A 20,973-nucleotide genomic window follows, 5' to 3' on the forward strand; every position below is an offset into this window, starting at 1 on the left:
TACCAGACTGTTTGTTGTTCGTTCATTTGCGTGTTTTGGAGTGTCCGTTTTGAAAGGTAATAAATCTAAAAATGAGTATACACGTACCTGCTGCATTTTGGTCCTCATTCACCAACGACAACCGTGACATGCAGTGGCACAGTTCTGCTCACTGGGCTCTCAACGGTCAACTACGGGTGGTCGTTGACCAGCTCCATTATTGCAATAAATAATCAATATTAAAGTATGATTGTTTGAAGAAATAACAAAGTCTCTCTCACTTGGTTAGAATTTCCACCACACAAGTCACTTAATAAGTTGCATGGACTCACTCTGTGTGAAATAATAGTGTTTAACTTAATTTTTGAATGACTACCTTATCTCTGTACTCCACATATACAATTATCTGTAAGGTCCCTCAGTCGAGCAGTGAATATCAAACACAGATTCAACCACAAAGACCAGGAAGATTTTCCAATACCTCGCAAAGAAGAGAACCTATTGGTAGATGGATCAAAAATACAAGTTATTACACTTTGGATGGTGTATCAATACACCCAGTCACTACAAAGATACAGGCGTCCTTCCTAACTCAGTTGCCGGAGAGAAAGGAATCCACTCTGGGATTTCACCATGAGGCCAATGGTGACTAAAACAGTGTCATGACTGACCATGAGAATCCAAATACGTCAGGTCAGGTTTGCAATGACTAACTTCAATCAGACCCCCTTTCACCGGTAGAGGGGGTAGGATAGAACTAGTCGGGATTGACACTCACGCCCTGTTGTAAATCAAGGGAGAAGATCTAGGCCTGTGCTCTCAAAATTCACCAAAACAAAGTGCTTAGTCTCAACAGACCTTTTCCCGCTGAAACTCTAACATGATCAAAAGTGAATACTGGAACAATATTTTGAACGTAGAATGTGGGGAATAGTCAAAGGCGATCTATATAACACTAATGTCATGTTTGTTATTTTGTGATGTCATTAAAAATGTTCTAAAGGAAATACTGTAACTTGGAAAGTATACACACTACATATAGTTGAAGTCGGAAGTTTACATACACCTTAACCAAGTACATTTAAACACCGTTTTTCACAATTCCTGACATTTAATCCTAGTAAAAATTCCCTGTCTTAGGTCAGATAGGATCACCACTTTATTTTAAGAATGTGAAATGTCAGAATAATAGTAGAGAGAATTATTTATTTCAGTTTTTATTTCTTTCATCACATTCCCAGTGGGTCAGAAGTTTACATACACTCAATTAGTATTTGATAGCATTGCCTTTAAATTGTTTAACCTCTCTAGGGCAGGTGGCACCAAATCGTCCCACCTACGTAACAGCCAGTTGAATCCTGTGGCGCAATTTTCAAATACCTTAGAAATGCTATTACTTCAATTTCTCAAACATATGACTATTTTACAGTTATTTAAAGACAAGACTCTCGTTAATCTAACCACACTGTCCGATTTCAAAAAGGCTTTACAACGAAAGCAAAACATTAGATTATGTCAGCAGAGTACCCAGCCAGAAATAATCAGACACCCATTTTTCAAGCTAGCATATAATGTCACAAAAACCCAGAAGACAGCTAAATGCAGCACTAACCTTTGATGATCTTCATCAGATGACACACCTAGGACATTATGTTATACAATACATGCATGTTTTGTTCAATCAAGTTCATATTTATATCAAAAACCAGCTTTTTACATTAGCATGTGACGTTCAGAACTAGCATACCCCCAGCAAACTTCAGATGAATTTACTAACAATTTACTAAATTACTCACGATAAACGTTCACATAAAGCACAACAATTATTTTAAGAATTATAGATACAGAACTCCTCCATGCACTCGATATGTCCGATTTTAAAATAGCTTTTCGGTGAAAGCACATTTTGCAATATTCTAAGTAGATAGCCCGGCATCACAGGGCTAGCTATTTAGACACCCAGCAAGTTTAGCCTTCACCAAACTCCGATTTACTATTAGAAAAGTTTGATTACCTTTCCTGTTCTTCGTCAGAATGCACTCCCAGGACTTCTACTTCAATAACAAATGTTGGTTTGGTCCAAAATAATCCATAGTTGTGTTCCAACAGCGGCGTTTTGTTCGTGCGTTCAAGACACTATCCCAATGGTAAATAAGGGTCACGCGCACGGCGCATTTCGTGACAAAAGATTTCTAAATATTTCATTACCGTACTTCGAAGCATGTCAACCGCTGTTTAAAATCAATTTTTATGCCATTTTTCTCGTAAAAAAGCGATAATATTCTGACCGGGAATCTGCAATTAGGTAAACAGACGAAAGACAATATAGCACGGGGTCAACTCGGGCACGCGCCTTATTCCTTTGTCCTCTGATCAGCCACTTGGCAAAGGCGATAATGTGTTTCAGCCTGGGGCTGCCTCGATATCGTTCAGCTTTTTCCCGGGCTCTGAGAGCCTATGGAAGCCGTAGGAAGTGTCACGTTACAGCTAAGATCCTCACTCTTCAATAAACAGAGACAAGAAGAACGACTCCTTGTCAGACAGGCCACTTCCTGCATGAAATCTTCTCAGGTTTTTGCCAGCCATATGAGTTCTGTTATACTCACAGACACCATTCAAACAGTTTTAGAAACTTTAGGGTGTTTTCTATCCAAACCTGAACAATAATATGCATATTTTAGCTTCTGAGTTGGTGTAGGAGGCAGTTAATACTGCCCCCTAGCCCTAAGAAGTTAACAAAGTTAACCATTTTCACTGTACTGTCCAAAACGTCTTTCAAGCTGTCAGGTATTCCTTTGGTAGCAAGAGCCTCTCATGGATGCTGCAGTGTACCCGAGTGATGTCGGGAGCAACTGCTTTCACGCGCGTTACCCCTCCACTATGTCTCCCAGTCATGACTTTTGTGTCAGCAGTACAGATACCAACACATCTTGACCACCAAAGTCCAGTTGATGTAACAAAGCTGTCCAGTACGTAAAAAATATTCTCTCCTGTTGTCCTGGTTTCCAGTGGTTTGCAGAAGAGGATGTCTTCCTTAATTTACCCCCCATGAACGTAACGGACATATACCAGGAGTCTGTTGACTCATCCAGCTGTAACGCATATAATTCACTGGCTTGTATGTGAAGCAGTAATTGTTTCGAAACATCTCTTGCCATGTCACTAATGCGTCACGAAACAGTGTTGTTTGATGAAGTAATTGTCTGTATAGTTTTTTGGCCGTTTCCCCCAGCATTGTCCCAGCCATATCCGCGAAAGCAGGAAGAATTAAGTTCTCCACAATAGTATGGGGCTTGCCTGTCCTAGCCACTCGGTAGCTCACCATATAAGATGCCTCTAGCCCTTTCTTATTAACCTCTCTAGGGGAGGTGGGACGAAATCGTCCCACACTATTCAACAGCCAGTGACAAATCAGAGCGCCAAATTTAAAACCACAAAATGTCATAATTCAAAGTTCTCAAACATAGGACTATTTTACACCATTTTATAGATACACTTCTCCTGAATCGAACCACGTTGTCCGATTTCAAAAAGGCTTTACAGCGAAAGCAAAACATTAGACTATGTTAGGAGAGTACATAGACAAAAACCACACAGCCATTTCCAAGCAACTAGCATGCATCACAAATACCCAAAACACAGCTAAATGCAGCACTAACCTTTGATGATCTTCATCAGATGACACTCCTAGGACATTATGTTAGACAATACATGCATTTTTTTGTTCTATCAAGTTCATATTTATATCCAAAACCCCCATTTTACATTGGCGCTTTATGTTCAGAAAATATGTTTCCTCCAAAACTGCCGGTGATCAGCACAACAATTTACAAAAATACTATTCATAAACCTTGATAAAATATTAAACTGTTATTCAAAGAATTATAGATAAACATCTCCTGATTCCAACCACGTTGTCCGATTTCAAAAAGGCTTTACAGAGAAAGCAAAACATTAGATTATGTTAGGATACCACCACAGCAAAAGAACAACAACACAGCCATTTTCTTAGCATTTTCAAAGCAACGGTAGCCGTCCAAAAGCACAAAACCAGCTAAAATGATGCATGAACCTTTGACAATCTTCATCAGATGACACTCCTAGAACATCATGTTACAAAATACATGCATTTTTTGTTCGATCAAGTTCATATTTATATCCAAAAACAGCATTTTACAATGGCTCGTGACGTTCAGAAAATATTTTGCCTCCAAAACTGCTGGTGAATCAGCACACCGATTTACAAAAATACTATTCATAAACCTTGATAAAATATTAAATTGTTATTCAAAGAATTATAGTTAAACATCTCCTGAATCCAACCACGTTGTCCGATTTCAAAATAATTTCACGTGGAAAGCACACTTTGCAATAATCTGAGTACTGCGCTCAGAAAAAGACATCAAGCAATACAGATAGCCGCCATTTTGGAGTCATCTAAAAGCATAAATAAAACTAGAAATATTCGCTTACCTTCAGTCATCTTCATCAGAAGGCACTTCCAGGAATCACAGGTCCACAATAAATGTTGTTTTGTTCGATAAACTCCATAATTTATGTCCAAATAGCTCCTTGTTGTTCAGCTACTCCAAATGTAGGACGCGCGAGGAAATGTCACAAAGAAAAGTAAAAAAAAAATCTATTTACGTTCGTTCAAACATGTCAAACGTTGTAAAGCATCAATCTTTAGGGCCTTTAGAACGTGAAGATTCAGTAATATTCCAACCGGACGAAACCAGTGTCTTGAAATACGTTTTGGAACGTGGAGCTACCTCTTGCATGAACGCGCGTCTCATTCCCGGGGTCACCAACTTCTAAGCATTCTCATTCGGTCTCTGTTCATCATAGACGACTCAAACAACTCTTTAAAGACTGTTGACATCTAGTGGAAGCCTTAGGAAGTGCAAAATGAACCCTAACTCACTGTGTGTTCGATTGGCAATGACTTGAAAGGACTACAAGCACCAGAATTCTCACTTCCTGGTTAGATTTTTCTCAGGTTTTTGCCTGCCATAAATGGTTAAAAAAAGTAAGGCCCGCGTCTATAGAGACACATACCAACTCTACTGGTAGTACTGCTACTACCAGCAGTACTACACCTGCACCTGTCGACGACACAAGCTGTTCTGCTTCCACGAGCACATCCAATGCTAGCATCAGTAATTCTACATTTGTTGTTAGCCCAGCTAGCATGGACACTGACAGTTGTGAATCTGATGCAGCAGAAGAGCTATTGCCCCCTTACCCGGGAAAGCACCAAACAACCAACAGGGATGTTGGACCATCGAAGAGGCGCAAATATGATGAGAACTACATTCATTTGGGGTTCACTTATATTGGGAGTAATACCTTTCCTCAGCCACAGTGTGTTACATGTGCAAAAGTACTATCTCACAACTCGATGAAACCTTCACTCTTGCACAGACATTTAGAAACAAAACATGCCATTTTGAAAAATAAGCTACGGAAGTTATTTGAGCAAGAATTAAGACGACTTTCGAGTAGTAAGACATGTATAAAAGCAACAGATACCATTAACTTCTTTGGGATAGGGGGCAGCATTTTCACGGCCGGATAAAAAACGTACCCGATTTAATCTGGTTATTACTACTGCCCAGAAAGTAGAATATGCATATAATTATTGGCTTTGGATAGAAAACACCTTAAAGTTTCTAAAACTGTTTGAATGGTGTCTGTGAGTATAACAGAACTCATATGGCAGGCAAAAACCTGAGAAGATTCCTTACAGGAAGTGGCCTGTCTGACCATTTCTTGGGCTTCTACACTCTCTTTATTGAAAACTGAGGATCTCTGCTGTAACGTGACACTTCCTACGGCTCCCATAGGCTCTCAGAAGGCGGCAAACCGGTGAATGATGTCTTTGGAGCCCCTGGCCGAAAAACATTAGCGCATTTGGATGGTGGTCGATCAGAGGACAATGAGACTGAGGCGCGTGCACGAGGCGACACCATGTTTTTATTTTCTCTGTCTTTGAACGTAAACAGGGTTTCCCGGTCGGAATATTATCGCTTTTTTACGAGAAAAATAGCATAAAAATTGATTTTAAACAGCGGTTGACATGCTTCGAAGTACGGTAATGGAATATTTTGAATTTTTTTGTCACGAATCGCATCGGGCGTGTCACCCTTCGTCACCCTTCGGATAGTGTTTTGAACGCACGAACAAAACAGAGGATATTTGAACATAACTATGGATTATTTTGAACCAAACCAACATTTGTTATTGAAGTAGAAGTCCTGGGAGTGCATTCTGACGAAGAACAGCAAAGGTAATCCAATTTTTCTTATAGTAAATCTGACTTTGGTGAGGGCTAAACTTGGTGGGTGTCTAAATAGCTAGCTCGTGATGGCTGGGCTATCTACTCAGAATATTGCAAAATGTGCTTTCACCGAAAAGCTATTTTAAAATCGGACATAGCAATTGCATAAAGGAGTTCTGTATCTATAATTCTTAAAATAATTGTTGTGTTTTTTGTGAACGTTTATCGTGAGTAATTTAGTAAATTTACCGGAGGTTTGCGGTGGGTATGCTAGTTCTGAACGTCACATGCTAATGTAAAAAGCTGGTTTTTGATATAAATATGAACTTGATTGAACAAAACATGCATGTATTGTATAACATAATGTCCTAGGATTGTCATCTGATGAAGATCATCAAAGGTTAGTGCTGCATTTAGCTGTGGTTTGGGTTTATGTGACATTATATGCTAGCTTGAAAAATGGGTGTCTGATTATTTCTGGCTGGGTACTCTGCTGACATAATCAAATGTTTTGCTTTCGTTGTAAAGCCTTTTTGAAATCGGACAGTGTGGTTAGATTAACGAGAGTCTTGTCTTTAAAATGGTGTAAAATAGTCATATGTTTGAGAAATTGAAGTAATAGCATTTCTAAGGTATTTGAATAACGCGCCACGGGATTCCACTGGCTGTTGAGTAGGTGGGACGATTTCGGCCCACATACCCTAGAGAGGTTAACGAGTCCGACATGAAGGATATACTGCTTTCTCGGGAACAGGCCCAAATCCCCGTCATTTGCGTGAAGAAAAGATGGAGAAAAAGGGTAACGGAGGTCGGGCTGCCTTCTGAGAATTTGTCGGCGAGTGAGTAAACCCCCACTGCTATACGTTCTATTGGCCAACGTGCAATCATTGGAAAATAAAATGGATGATATACGATCAAGATTATCTTACCAACGGGACATTAAAAACTGTAATATCTTATGTTTCACCGAGTCGTGTTTGAACAACAACTTATTGTTGTTCAAAGAGCTGCCGGGATTTTCCATGCAACAGCAGGACAGAGAAGCTATGTCTGGTAAGACGAAGGGTGGGGTTGTGTGTCTATTTGTCAATAACAGTTGGTGCACGGTGTCTAATATTAAAGAAGCCTCGAGGTATTGCTCGCCTGAGGTAGAGTACCTTATGATAAGCTGTAGTCCACACTACTTACCAAGAGAGTTCTCATCTATATTATTTTAGCTGTCTATTTACCACCACAAACCGATTCTGACATACACAACCAGCTGTATAAGCAAACAAGAAAATTCTCATTCAGAAGCGGCGCTCCTAGTGGCCGGGGACTTTAATGCAGGCAAACTTAAATCCGTTTATACCTCATTTCTACCAGCATGTCACATGTGCAACCAGAGGAAAAAAACCTCAAGCGCACCTTTACTGCACACACAGAGATGCATACAAAGCTCTCCCCCGCCCTCCATTTTGCAAATCTGACCAAAATTCCATCCTCCTGATTCCTGCTTACAAGCAAAAACTGAAGCAGGAAGTACCAGTGACTTGCTCAATATGAAAGTGGTAAGATGACATGGATGCTACTCTACAGGACTGTTTTGTTATTACAGACTGGAATATGTTCCGGGATTCATCCAATGGCAATGAGGAGTATAAATCATCGGCTTCATCAATAAGTGCATTGACGACGTCGTCTCCATGGTGACCGTACGTACTTATCCCATCCAGAAGCCATGGATTACAGGCAACATCCGCATCGAGCTAAAGGCTTTCAAGGGGCAGGACACTAATCCGTACGCTTATAAGAAATTCCGCTATGCCCTCCGACGAACCATCAAACAGGCAAAGCATCAATGCAGGATTAAGATTGAATCCTACTTCACCAGCTCTGATGCTCGTCGGATGTGGCAGGGCTTGAAAACTCTTACGGACTACAAAGGGAAACCCAGCTGCGAGCTGTCCAGTGACGCAAGCCTACCAGACGAGCTAAATGCCTTTTATGCTCGCTTCGAGGCAAGCAACACTGAGGCATGTATGAGAGCACCAGCTGTTCCGGACGACTGCGTGATAATGCTCTCAGTAGCCGATGTGAGCAAGACCTTTTAAACAGGTCAACATTCACAAAGCTGTAGGGCCAGATGGATTACCAGGACGTGCACTCAAAGCATGCGCGGACCAACTGGCAAGTATCTTCACTGACATTTTCAACCTCTCCCTGACTGAGACTGTAATGCCTACATGTTTCAAACAGACCACCATAGTCCCAGAGCCCAAGAAAGCGAAGGTAACCTGCCTAAATGATTACCGCCCCGTAGCACTCACATTGGTAGCCATGAAGTGCTTTGAAAGACTGGTCATGGCTCACATCAATAGCATCATCCCGGATACCCTAGACCAGTTATTCCCAAACTGGGATGGCCCGGTTCCATCGTGAGGTTAGCTCCTCCATGGATAACATAGCTATGAAATAGACTCCTTCATACCTATCATCACTACAATGGTATAAGAAACATTGACTTGTAGTAAAACTACTAAAGGTCCCCTTGGCATATGGGTTGAGGTCGGCACCGATTCTTACTGAAACACGGTCAATGACATGGAAATTATCTGATGACGTCAGACTCACTCTGCCCAGGTTGCAGCCTACCAGGATACTTGGTTTTCTTGCCCTTGGCATGTGCGCTTGTGCATGCATAAACACACATGCACAACAGAACCGGGCTGCGGTTTGTGTGCAAAATATATATGGTTATTGTAGGTGAGAGTAGTTTCTGAATGTGGCAATGTTAAGTGTCTCTGTCACTCTCCCCCTCTCCATCTCTTCTTTAACAAGTATCCATGTTGGTGATATGAATGGTGTCACGATAATGAAAACCGAGGAAGGATCAACAACATTGCAGTTATTCCACAATACTAACCTAATTGACAGAGGTAAAATATGGAACCCTGTGAAAAATAAATATATTCCAAAGCATGCATCCTGTTTGCAACAAGGCACTAAAGTCAAACTCCCCAAAAATATGGCAAAGCAACTAACCTTTTGTCCTAAACACGAAGTGTTATATTTGGGGCAAATCAAATACAACACATTACTGAGTACCACTCTCCATATTTTCAAGCATAGTGGTGGCTGCATCATGTTATAGGTATGCTTGTAATCGTTATGGACTGGGAAGTTTTTCAGGATGAAAAAGAAGCAGAATGAAGCTAAGCACAGGCAAAATCCTAGAGGAAAACCTGGTTCAGTCTGCTTTCCACCAGGAACTGTGAGATGAATTCAGCTTTCAGCAGGACAATAACCTAAAACACAAGGCCAAATCTACACTGAAGTTGCTTACCAAGAAACAGTGAATGTTCCTGAGTGGCTGAGTTACAGTTTTGGCTTAAATCTACTTGAAAATCTTTGGCAGGACCTGAAAATGGTTGTCTAGTAATGAAGAATTTTGAAAAGAAAAATGGGCAAATCCCTCTTTCCTTTTTGGAAAGCTGTTAGAGACTTACCCAGAAAGACTCACAGCTGTAATCTCTGCCAAAGGTGCTTCTACAAAGTATTGACTCAGCAGTGTGAATACTTATGTAAATTAGATATTTCTGTATTTCATTTTCAATACATGTGCAATTATTTCTAAAGACATGTTTTCACTTTGTCATTATGGGGTATTGTGTGTAAATTAATACATTTTGAATTCAGGCTCTAACACAACAAAAACTGAAGGGGTATGAATATTTTCAGAAGGCACTGTACATGCCGAAAATATATATGAATAGACACAAACACAGACACACAACAAAATGTTGTTCATATAAACACATGTATCAGGTTTGTCTTAATATAAACACATGGCTCATGTTTATCTTAATAAAAAACACATGGATCATGTTTATCTTAATATAAACAAATGTATCATTTTTTATTAGAATTTTTTTTACACCCTTTTTCTTCCCTATTTCGATCTTAATAAAAACACATGTATTATGTTTATTTTAATATAAATACATGTATGATGTTTGTCTTAATATAAACATCCAAACACACAGATTGACAGTCACATTGGCTGGAAGGGGACAATGGCCATTACACATCCTAGAGCAGAACGCCATGTGTGCATCCCCTCTAGCCTCCGTCTTCCTCCCAGCCCAATTGTCCTCCTCCCAATCTCCCTGTGACCCTTCCATGACCTTCTACACTACAGGGTCATCCCAGAGGTCAGGGCTTAGTAACAGAGAACTACACCATAAAATTACAGCCACAGAGCCACAACTGGATAATGATGACACACTACGCCCTCAAGGTAACCATTCTTCACACATCACACCACTAAGCACCAACCTGCAGACATATCATTTCCCCTGCCACGCCCGGACAACACAATGAATCACCAACACTGTGGCTGGACATTCCAATGTTGGACTTTAGCCTCCCCTTGATCTTAAAATGGGTGGAGCTGGGCAGTAAACAACCACAACAACATCGGATAAACAAACTCATCACGTAAGGGGAAGAATTTGTTAGGCCATATTTTCACTTCAAATATCTATTTAATATTCTGCTTAAAGCAAAGGTTTGGCTGACGATGGCCCTGAGCTGCACCTATTGACTGACTGCGTCCTTCCTCTGAGTGAGAATTTAAGAGGTTACTGTTTTCCACCCTTTTTTTTGACAATTGAATGATTAATTAGGATACCTGCTGCGGCTGCATAAACAGGTTTGCTCTGTCAATAAAAAATTGCCCGGTGGTAATTTAATAACAGGACTATTTTTCCAGATAATGAAAGGACGCATCTCCAAGCTATTTTGTTTGTGTGGCCTCGAAATAATAATTTCCATATGTATTTGTAACGACTATATCATATGCAGGTTTCCACTGTGGTCCTTTGAAAAACTAGACAGAGATCAAGAGGTCACACTTTATTTGGATAGTCCCATGTAGATGATCTACAGATTGTCATACTATCAACAAACAATATGTTGATATGCAAATGCTTGCTAAGGATAGGTTAAGAATAGGGGTTAGGGTAAGGTTAGGGCTAGGGTAAGGGTTAAGTTTAGGGTTAGGATAAGGATTTGGGTTAGTGGATAGTTAGTTTAAATGTGGTCAACATATTCAAAATTACTAAGCATCTACACTGCCTTGCAAAGTATTCATCCCCCTTGGCATTTTTCCTATTGTGTTGCATTACAACCTGTAATTTAAATTGATTTTTATTTGGATTTCATGTAATGGACATACACAAAATAGTCCAAAGTGAAATTAAAAAAATAACTTGTTTAAAAAAAATCCCAAAAATAAAAACTGGAAAAGTGGTCCGTGCGTATGTATTCACCTCCTTTGCTATGAAGCCCCTAAATAACATCTGGTGCAACCAATTACCTTCAGAAGTCACATAATTAGTTAAATAAAGTCCACCTGTGTGCAATTTAATTGTCCTATGATCTGTCACATGATTAAATCCATTACAAAATAATTGAAAGAATATGGCACCACAACAAACCTGCCAAGAGAGGGCCACCCACCAAAACTCAAGGACCAGGCAAGGAGGGCATTAACTAGAGAGGCAACAAAGAGACCAAAGATAACCCTCAAGGAGCTGCAAAGCTCCACAGCGGAGATTGGAGTATCTGTCCATAGGACCACTTTAAGCCGTACACTCCACGGAGCTGGGCTTTATGTAAGAGTGGCCAGAAAAAAGACCTTGCTTAAAGAAAAAAATAAGATAACACGTTTGGTGTTCGCCATAAGGCATGTGGGAGACTCCCCAAACATATGGAAGAAGGTAGTCTGGTCAGATTAAACTAAAATTGATATTTTTGGCCATCAAGGAAAACGCTGAAGCATGGTGGTGGCAGCATCATGCTATGGGGATGTTTTTCATCGGCAGGGACTGGGAAACTGGTCAGAATTGAAGGAATGATGGATGGCGCTAAACACAGGGACATTCTCGAGGTAAACCTGTTTCAGTCTTCCAGAGATTTGAGACTGGGACGGAGGTTCATCTTCCTGCAGGACAATGACCCCAAGCATACTGCTGAAACAACACTTGAGTGGTTTAAGGGGAAACATTTAAATGTCTTGGAATTGCCTAGTCAAAGCCCAGACCTCAATCCAACTGAGAATCTGTGGTATGACTTAAAGATTGCTGTACACCAGTGGAACACATCCAACTTGAAGGAGCTGGAGCAGTTTTGCCTTAAAGAATGGGCAAAAATCCCAGTGGCTAGATGTGCCAAGCTTATAGAGACATACCCCAAGAGACTTGCAGCTGTAATTGCTGCAAAAGGTGGCTCTACAAAGTATTGACTTTGGGGGGTGAATGGTTATGTACGCTCAAGTTCAGTTTTTTTGTCTTATTTCTTGTTTGTTTCACAATAAAAAATATTTTGCATCTTCAAAGTGGTAGAAAGTGGTAGCATCTTTAAAGTGGTAGCATGTTGAGTAAATCAAATGATGCAAATCCTCAAAAAATCTATTTTAATTCTAGGTTAAGGCAACAAAATAGGAAAAATGCCAAGGGGGTGAATACTTTTGCATCCCACTATACAAACCATCTACTTGGGACAATCCAAATAAAGTGTTACCCACAGATGTACTTCAGTTTGAGACTGCATTTAAGTGCAGACAGGGCTAAAAGAACACTCATCACGATTGAGTTTCTCTATCAACTTACAAAACTTCCACAGAAGTTTCTGGAATTTTATATTCTTTCTTCACCACATTATTCTCCACTTCCCACATGGCCAGTGAGCAAGGGGATGATCATCTGTCTCCTCTTGGTAGAATGAGTGCCACATGGACTAATAAAAACCCAGGTAATGGCAGTCAGCAACTAAAATAAAATACTTTGAGAGCGCCGAGCGGCCACTGCACTGACACTTCAATTTCCTCCCCAGCGGGAGAGATAGGGAGAACAGAGCTGAGGCATTATATAGTCCACATCACTGGGGCAGTCTGGTTCATTTTTTACCCACAATACAACCCCGACGGACTGACTTCCAGATTTCATAGACAAGACCATTTCCTTCTGACGTCCATCCCTCCTCCTCCCCCTAGCTCAAAATGGAAGCTTGTTTTCTTTTGATAAATATGAAATATGTTACCCATCCTGCTTCTAAGGTCTTTGAGGAGTGTTATATCACAGTGTCTTCAGACATTACAGTTTGTGTGTGTGCTTCTGTGTGTGTGTGTGTGTCTGTGTGTGTGTGCCGGTGTGTGAATGTGTGTCTGTTTGTGTGTGGGCCTGTTCGTGTGTGTGTGTGTGTGTGTGTGTGTGTGTATGTACCTGTGTGTATGTGCCTGTGTGTGTGCATGTTCCCTCCTGCCCAATCATTGGTAGATATGTAGATGGAGCTTCATTATAACACAGCAGCAGATGTCTGTCTCCCAATTACATTATCGCTGCAATAACCAGCCCTGAACACTACCTGGCCCAGTGTGTGGAGTCCATCACAAAATGGGCCCATGGCAAGAACACACTCCATTTGTTAATGATATTACCAGACATTTACGAAATGATTCCCTTGTATTAACTGGAGTTTATTACAACAAGTGCGGGTTAGTATTGTAAGTCATCTGATGTCTTGTGTGTGTATAAGTGTGTTTTTGTGTTTGTGTGTGTGTGAATGTGTGAGTGAGTGTGTGTGTGTGTGCCTGCACTTATGTGTATTTTTTCTATATAAGTGTGTGTGTGTGTGTGTGTGCACGCCTGCATGCATGTGTGTGTATATATGTTTGTGTGTGTGTGTGTGTGTGTGTGTGTGTGTGTGTGTGTGTGTGTGTGTGTGTGTGTGTGTGTGTGTGTGTGTGTGTGTGTGTTTCTCTACCTGGTCCTCTTCTCCTCCTCCTTCCTCGTCATACTTCAGGATGTTGTCTCTGACATCGTCCTCAGGGTCAATAAGCAGCTGCTTGGCCTGACGCTCCTTATCACGACGCTTCATCCACACCACAAACAACAACACAAGAACTACAGAGGAGGAATGGAAAGGGAGGCAGGGAGGAATCAAGAGAGAAAGATATAAAGAAATAAAAAGAGCAAAATATCCCATATTACAAAACATAAGATATTTTGCATACACATGTAAATCAATTCAGAATGTAAACCTTGCCACGAGACTGATCAGTGCTATCTATCTTTTGGGTAATCGAGAAATAATCTACTGCTATCTCTTGGGCATGACGTTGAGCTCCTTAATAATCCCTGCGGCTATGTTTAGAGATGGTAAGGGATGACATTTATCTTGTTTTGTACAGTGCCTTGCAAAAGTATTCATCCCCCTTGGGGTTTTTTCCTATTTTGTTGCATTACAACCTGTAATTCGAATAGATTTTTACTTGGATTTCATGCTTTGTTTCACAATAAAAAAATATTTTGCATCAAAGTGGTAGGCATGTTGTGTAAATCCAATGATACAAACCCCCCAAAAAATCTATTTTAATTGCAGATTGTAAGGCAACAAAATAGTAAAAATGCCAAGGGGGGTGAATACTTTCGCAAACCACTGTATGTGTGTGGTGGGTGGGGTGACGGCACTGGTGTCTTGTGTGTGTGTGTGCATGCGTGCACTGAGGCAAAGCGGCAGTGGGACACTCACTGAGCAGGATAATGATGCAGAGTAGGATGGCGATGATGGCGCCCGTGCCCAGCCCTGCAGCGACAATGTGCTGCTGGTCGGTGCAGTCCCCGTTGTGGTCACACTGACACACCTTGACACGCAGGTAGGATGTGTTGGACATGGGCAGGTTGCCAGAGTCAGTGATGATGATGGGGATCTCGTAGATGCCGCTTTCCAGGAAACCGATCTTCAGGCTCAACTGGGCAAAGTCACCTGGGGGTGGGAGGGAGTGGGGGAGGATGAGAGCGGGAGGGAGGGAGACGTAAAGGAAGAGAAAGAGAGAGAAATAGAAACATTTTACTTAACACAAAACAACACTAACCTTAACCTCTACATAACAAATCCAAGTGCAACTTTTTCATCTCTGAACTTATCTATATTGAGTATACAAATTAGATAACCAACTTATTACTACTGGGAAAAAAGCTTAACAGAACAGCATAACTTCCTATACCTGGAAGTTGCCAGCATATGTCATCCAAAATATGGTCAGGATTTATATTTATAATTTTATAAACCCACTGAAGACCTTTTAATAATGGCGCTTAGGCTAAACTCCCCCAGATCCTATAATCCATTTGGCTGTTATACTATTATGATATTTATTCACTGTGGTTTACACTCCCAACATCTAACCACTAGCAACGCACAACAAGTGAGTCATTCCTCTTTTTTTGTGTTAGCATAATTAGCATAATCAATTAGTGAGCTGCTTGATGAAGCGAAGGCCTGCTATTAATCTCTTTTATAGTACATTGTCTTCATTAAGGTCATGTGAGGAACCCACACTGAGAACACTGTCTACTGTTATAGGTCACTGCACCTGGCCCTATGGAAAGCCTGAAACCACATGTCAACCCATGGACATGAAGCCATTACAGTACTGCCTCTAAGCCAGTGCCAAGCACATACAGTCCCAAACCCTACAGTGTTATTATCACCATCCAAATAACTAGGGCCACACGGTACTGGTGGTTCTCCATTTTCACTGGCAGTTGATTGATGAATGTCATTTATTGGCCAGAATGGCTCCTGGTGACCCAGGAGGACTAAATCGGTCTCTGATTACATGGGAAGAATGAAAACCAGAAGTACTGCCGACCCACAGGCCCAGGTATATTGATTAGCCCTCATTTTGTTATTGTTGTGTCTTACCACTGAGCCGTGTGATGGTCCAGTTTCTCCGTACGTCTGAGGGTCTGTTAGCCAGCTCGAATGCGAAGGGTCCGGCATTGGGGCTGAGGTCTCCGTCTAGCGCTGTGATGTTGAAGCCGTTGGGCTCAGGTTTCTCACACATCTCAGTCTCCTGGGGGTAGACGTGGGGCGCGTTGTCATTGATGTCCAGCAGGAAGATCTGCAGGGTGCCTGTGCCGCTCGCCGGGGGGATGCCTGGACGGGACAACACATACAGACAGACAGGGACACACGCATGCACACACACGTACATTGATAAAAATATCGATTTTAACAAATCAACATAACGATAAGGGGAAATATATAACGAAGTGATCTGCCTCATTTTAATGCATGATGTCTCACTGCACTGTGGCAATGCATAAAGTCCTTATCCTGAGCCTGGTGCTTGGTGCTAAACTAGGGCATAGAGGAGCAGCAGCAGCCACCCTGCAGGGACAGGACCCCTCCAGACGGGGGGAGGGCAGAGGGTCTGGGTGTGTGATCTGAAGAGAGTGTGTCTTCCTGACGAAGGGGGAGGCCACGGGGTGAGAATACTAAAGCAGACAGACAGAGAAGAGCCTACTGTCGCTGCCTTAGCCCCGGAGCCCCAGAGCCTCAGGTCCTCTATGTATTCATGGGGCTAAGAGGCTTTTTTGCCATTCAGGCCACGCTCAAAGGAGCTAGTCATCCAATCCTAACCTATTAATGCTGAGAAAACTCTATATTGGGTGAGTTTAAGCCCATTGGCCTGTGCTGTGCTCCGTGGAACAGGCTAAACCTGAACAGAGGTAAATCCAGTCAGGGAAGGAGAGAGGTGAACACGTCCACAGTGTGGCTGTTTAGTCTGGGCTGGCTCGGAAACATTTCCTTCAACGGGGTGGCTTTTGCTACATTGATGTCAGGGACAATGTTAACCTTGAACAAGGTAGCTGTGTTTGCTTGCTAAAAACAATATTCTCCTAGGTTACTTGTGGGAAGCAGATATTAGAGCCTGGTGGCTAAGCTACGTACCGCTGTCAGAGGCTAGGAAGGTGGCACTGTACATGTTGTCCTTCACGTAGGGCGATTCACGGTCCAGGACGGCGATGGTTGTGATGTGCCCGGTGTTAGGGTCGATTCTCAGCCAGTTGGCTGGGTCTGAGAGCCTGGTGTATCTGAGAATACAAAGGACGAGTCAAAAGAGAATCATTGCGATCTCCCAGAAGCTTGGTTGATGCGTAAAACCCGCAAATTCAGACAAACAAAAAGATGTAATGGGTCCGCACTCAAAAAGATGTCGCATAAAGCTTACTTCCTTATTCTACTTTTTAAAATTCTTTTCACTGCATCAGGCTTCACAGCCTTCTTCAGTGTGTACATTTACAGAGTACGAGGAAAGCTTACAGAAGATACAAGACAACCTTACATGTTACTTTTTCTCTCATGCAGACATGTAAATTTAAGGCTAAAGGTGTTGAATGTTCAGTAAAAGGGAGTATTTTCATTGACATAATGCCAGTCAGTGCTTTGAGCAAACTGTATGAAAAATTCTGCATGAATACAGCTATTTAGTGTCATTACTACCTAATGGTCTGCTGCATGAATCTATCAGGGTCCTGTGCTGTGAAGGTGGTTAGTGCTGATTCTGGTTGCATCCCTTCCTCCAGTTTGATGAGTTTCGGGTTGGGTTCAAAGTTAGGGCTCTCGTTGACATCGATGACCCTGATGGAGACCGTGGCGGTGGACTGGCGAGGGGAGTGGATGCCCCGGGCGAGGGACACCTCGTTCACCGCTACCACCGTCAACACGTACGTCCTGCTGATCTCATAGTCGATTGGCTGTAGGGAGGAAACCAACAGTATATAAGTGTGTTCCATTGAGTGTAAGAGAATGGATGGATAAAGTATTCATTCTGTTTTTCTTGATCAGTAAAATATTATTATTATTTTTCTAATGCCATAAGACAAAGAGCCCAGGAGAAGTCAGCTAGGAGCAACTGTAGCTAGTTCTACAACTGTAGACCAATTAGTCTTCAATTGCTATACATACACACACACACACACACACACACACACACACACACACACACACACACACACACACACACACACAGAGTTAAATAAAACAGTTGACATGCACCTTTGCTCTCTCTGCTATAGATAACTCCTACAGCTTACCGACATAGAAGGCATTATAAACTATTAATTTAATCTTTAAGAGCTGTCTTCGTTATTCATGGTCAGTGGCTCCTACGCGAGATGGGGGGTTGATTGAGTCTGAGGGGGTAGCAGCCAGTCTCACCTTGACAACAGTTACCAGGCCCTCGTTAGTGGTGGGATCGGTTGGCACGGAGAACCTGCCGGTGGGGTCGCCCCCGGTGATCTTGTAGACGGTGTTCCAGGCTGGCGTGTTGGGCTGGTCTTTGTCTGTCACCGTTAGGTTGGCCACGATGACATTCACCCGGTTCTCAGGCACCTCTCCAAAGAACTACATGAATAAAAGATGGGGGATGGGACAGAGAGCAGTTAGAGAGCAGTTAGACATACTGCTGCGCCAGTGGAAAACACAGGCTCTGTGCTCCAGCACTACACTCCCGACATTTCAGGTAAATAAATGTCCACAGCAACTTATCATGTTATCTTCACCATCTCGGTCTGATATAAAACAATACACTTACATTACACAGAGGGGAAGCATCTCTCACAAATACATTCAGCACCTTTCTCAGCTCTCCTCTCCTCTGCTCTCGCTCATCTCCTCTCTTTGTCTGCCTGATGTACTTAGGGTGTCAGTACTTACATGTGTCAAAATCTGGACGGAGTAGGACAGAACAGCAAACGGATGGCTGGCTAACAGCTAATCTTTATGAAATGCTCTGCAAGCAAGGCTGAGTGTGTGCTATGTGTGGGTTAAGTACATATAGACAGTGTGACAGTGCTATGACTGTAACACACAGTGTGGTGTAGTACATGGATGTGAAGCTGTGTTCTTTCTCACCGTCTCTGCAGTGAACTCCGGTGGGTTGTCATTGATGTCCGTGACTTTGATGACGGCAGTGGCGGTGTTGGAGAGACCGTACATAGGGTTGCCCTCCATGTCTGTGGCCTGGATGATCAACGTGTACTGAGGAACTTTCTGCAAGAAGAAAAACATGTTGGAAAATAATTAAATATGTATGCGAACAACACCTAAACCCTTGTGTTGAGCCTTACGTGTAGGTTGAATCTTACATAAACCAAAATAATGATCATTTTCAATTTCTCTACATTATTAAGTTCAATTTCTCTTATCCTAACAACCTAATATCTGTCGAACCACAATGAAGAGGTTGAGGAATCCTAGTTATTCTCACAATGATCAAGTCCACATCCTTTCCCAGTGGAGAGAGAAAGGATCTATAGAAGTCTGCTTGCTGTGGGAGTGCAACACTTATACATTTCTACTCTGTGTAGCATCATGGTGCATGATGGGTAATCCCACTGTAATAAATTACTCCCTTCACATTAAAAGCCACTCAAGTGACTAGGTAATGAGAATCGGGCAAATTACATTCACGGTGGCAACTGCCGTACATATAACAGCTATAACAGTGGCCCCAGGGGTGAACTTGATATAGCAGGCCAGCTAGCCAGATTGCCCTCGCCAGAATTGCACCAACTGGCTTTGTTTCTCCCCCTCAACTTGTGTATTTGTTTCGTCACTTCCATCCAGTATAAGCAAGACCATCGCCATGCAATTAAATAGGAGAGTGTTACCATTAATAGCAACGGGGAGAAAAAGAAACATTTATCTGCTCAATGATGCATGTTGCCTCCTTGTTAGAGGCAATAAGTATGAAGTGGGCGATGAGTCCATTTCTGGGCTCCGTTGGTAAAATGGTAATCAGTCATGCTTAGCGAGCTTAATTAGTTTTGAGACACAGTGAAGATTATCATCAGCAAAAACAACCCAAAACTACACTGTTCTGTTTGTTTTCAAATCTGTATCTGCAATCCACAGCTCATTTAGGTAAACAAAGGAAAGGATGTCTTGACTTATGCATGTTCAAGGAGTGCTGTGCAGCAATGAGAAGCACACATTAATTAATGTGATAAATGGCTATGATACTGGGACTGTAACCTTAATGCTACTGCATTGGGGGTTTAATAGGCACACATATGCGCGTACACACGCATACACAAACTCCTGTATTGCGTACCTCTCTGTCCAGGCCGGCTGCGACGGTAATGATGCCTCCTGTCTTATTGTTGATGGTGAACATGTTGGATGTCGGGCTCTCAGGATTCTGGGATACGATCTTGTAGCGCAGCATCCCATTGGCTGTTTTGGGGTCATCTTTGTCAACAGACGTTACCGTCATAACAAAGGTCCCTGAGTGATGACAAGACAGACAGAAGATGCAAATAGGGGATTTAACAAGGGTTTTTAAAACAGTATGACCTTGTTTTATTTCAGGACTGCATTTAATGTACCTACAGTCATTAAACTACTTCCCTTTTATGAGGATCCATTGACTAATATGGAGCACAGTCAAAACATAGCCCCCAAAAAACTTTGGCTTTGTCTGAAATGTTGACAAAGCACTTCCACAAGAGAATACATTCTATTGGCAGAGATCTTATCCATATCGAACAGCAGCAAAATTAACAAAATGATTACCCCCTGTGATTAATCAATGCTGTTTTATCTAGTGATAGTTTAGTGGCACCGAAGGCCAGAGGATAGGAAGGCTGGGAGGTTGGTCTAGGCCACTACCTGGTTTAGAGCCCTCAGGGATGGTGCCGTTCCATATCTGATGGATGAACTCTGGCCGGTTGTCGTTCATGTCAATCACATTGATTACAATGTCGATGGGGCTCTCTACTTGGTTACCATTCAGATCCACAGCATGGGCTCTCAGCTGGAGGGAGACACCAGAGAGATATCAGCACTCAGCTGACTGTGGTGGACACATGCATACACAT

General features: G+C 42.1%; 1 protein-coding gene across 1 annotated transcript in view; it reads right to left on the minus strand.

Moving 5' to 3' along the window:
• The window catches only part of LOC115157120 (cadherin-2), a 108,408-nt gene that overhangs the window by 8,751 nt on the left and 78,684 nt on the right, over nucleotides 1–20,973 (minus strand). Inside the window, exons 6-14 of the mRNA XM_029705095.1 lie at nucleotides 20,765–20,909; nucleotides 20,208–20,380; nucleotides 19,007–19,144; nucleotides 18,311–18,496; nucleotides 17,594–17,847; nucleotides 17,042–17,184; nucleotides 16,010–16,243; nucleotides 14,834–15,067; nucleotides 14,066–14,205 (exon numbers count right to left, since the gene is read on the minus strand). Coding sequence (XP_029560955.1) covers nucleotides 14,066–14,205; nucleotides 14,834–15,067; nucleotides 16,010–16,243; nucleotides 17,042–17,184; nucleotides 17,594–17,847; nucleotides 18,311–18,496; nucleotides 19,007–19,144; nucleotides 20,208–20,380; nucleotides 20,765–20,909 — 1,647 coding nt within the window. The remainder of the gene's footprint in view (nucleotides 1–14,065; nucleotides 14,206–14,833; nucleotides 15,068–16,009; nucleotides 16,244–17,041; nucleotides 17,185–17,593; nucleotides 17,848–18,310; nucleotides 18,497–19,006; nucleotides 19,145–20,207; nucleotides 20,381–20,764; nucleotides 20,910–20,973) is intronic.

Source organism: Salmo trutta, chromosome 21 (genome assembly GCF_901001165.1).
Source record: "Salmo trutta chromosome 21, fSalTru1.1, whole genome shotgun sequence".
NCBI classification, from domain to species: Eukaryota; Metazoa; Chordata; class Actinopteri; order Salmoniformes; family Salmonidae; genus Salmo; species Salmo trutta.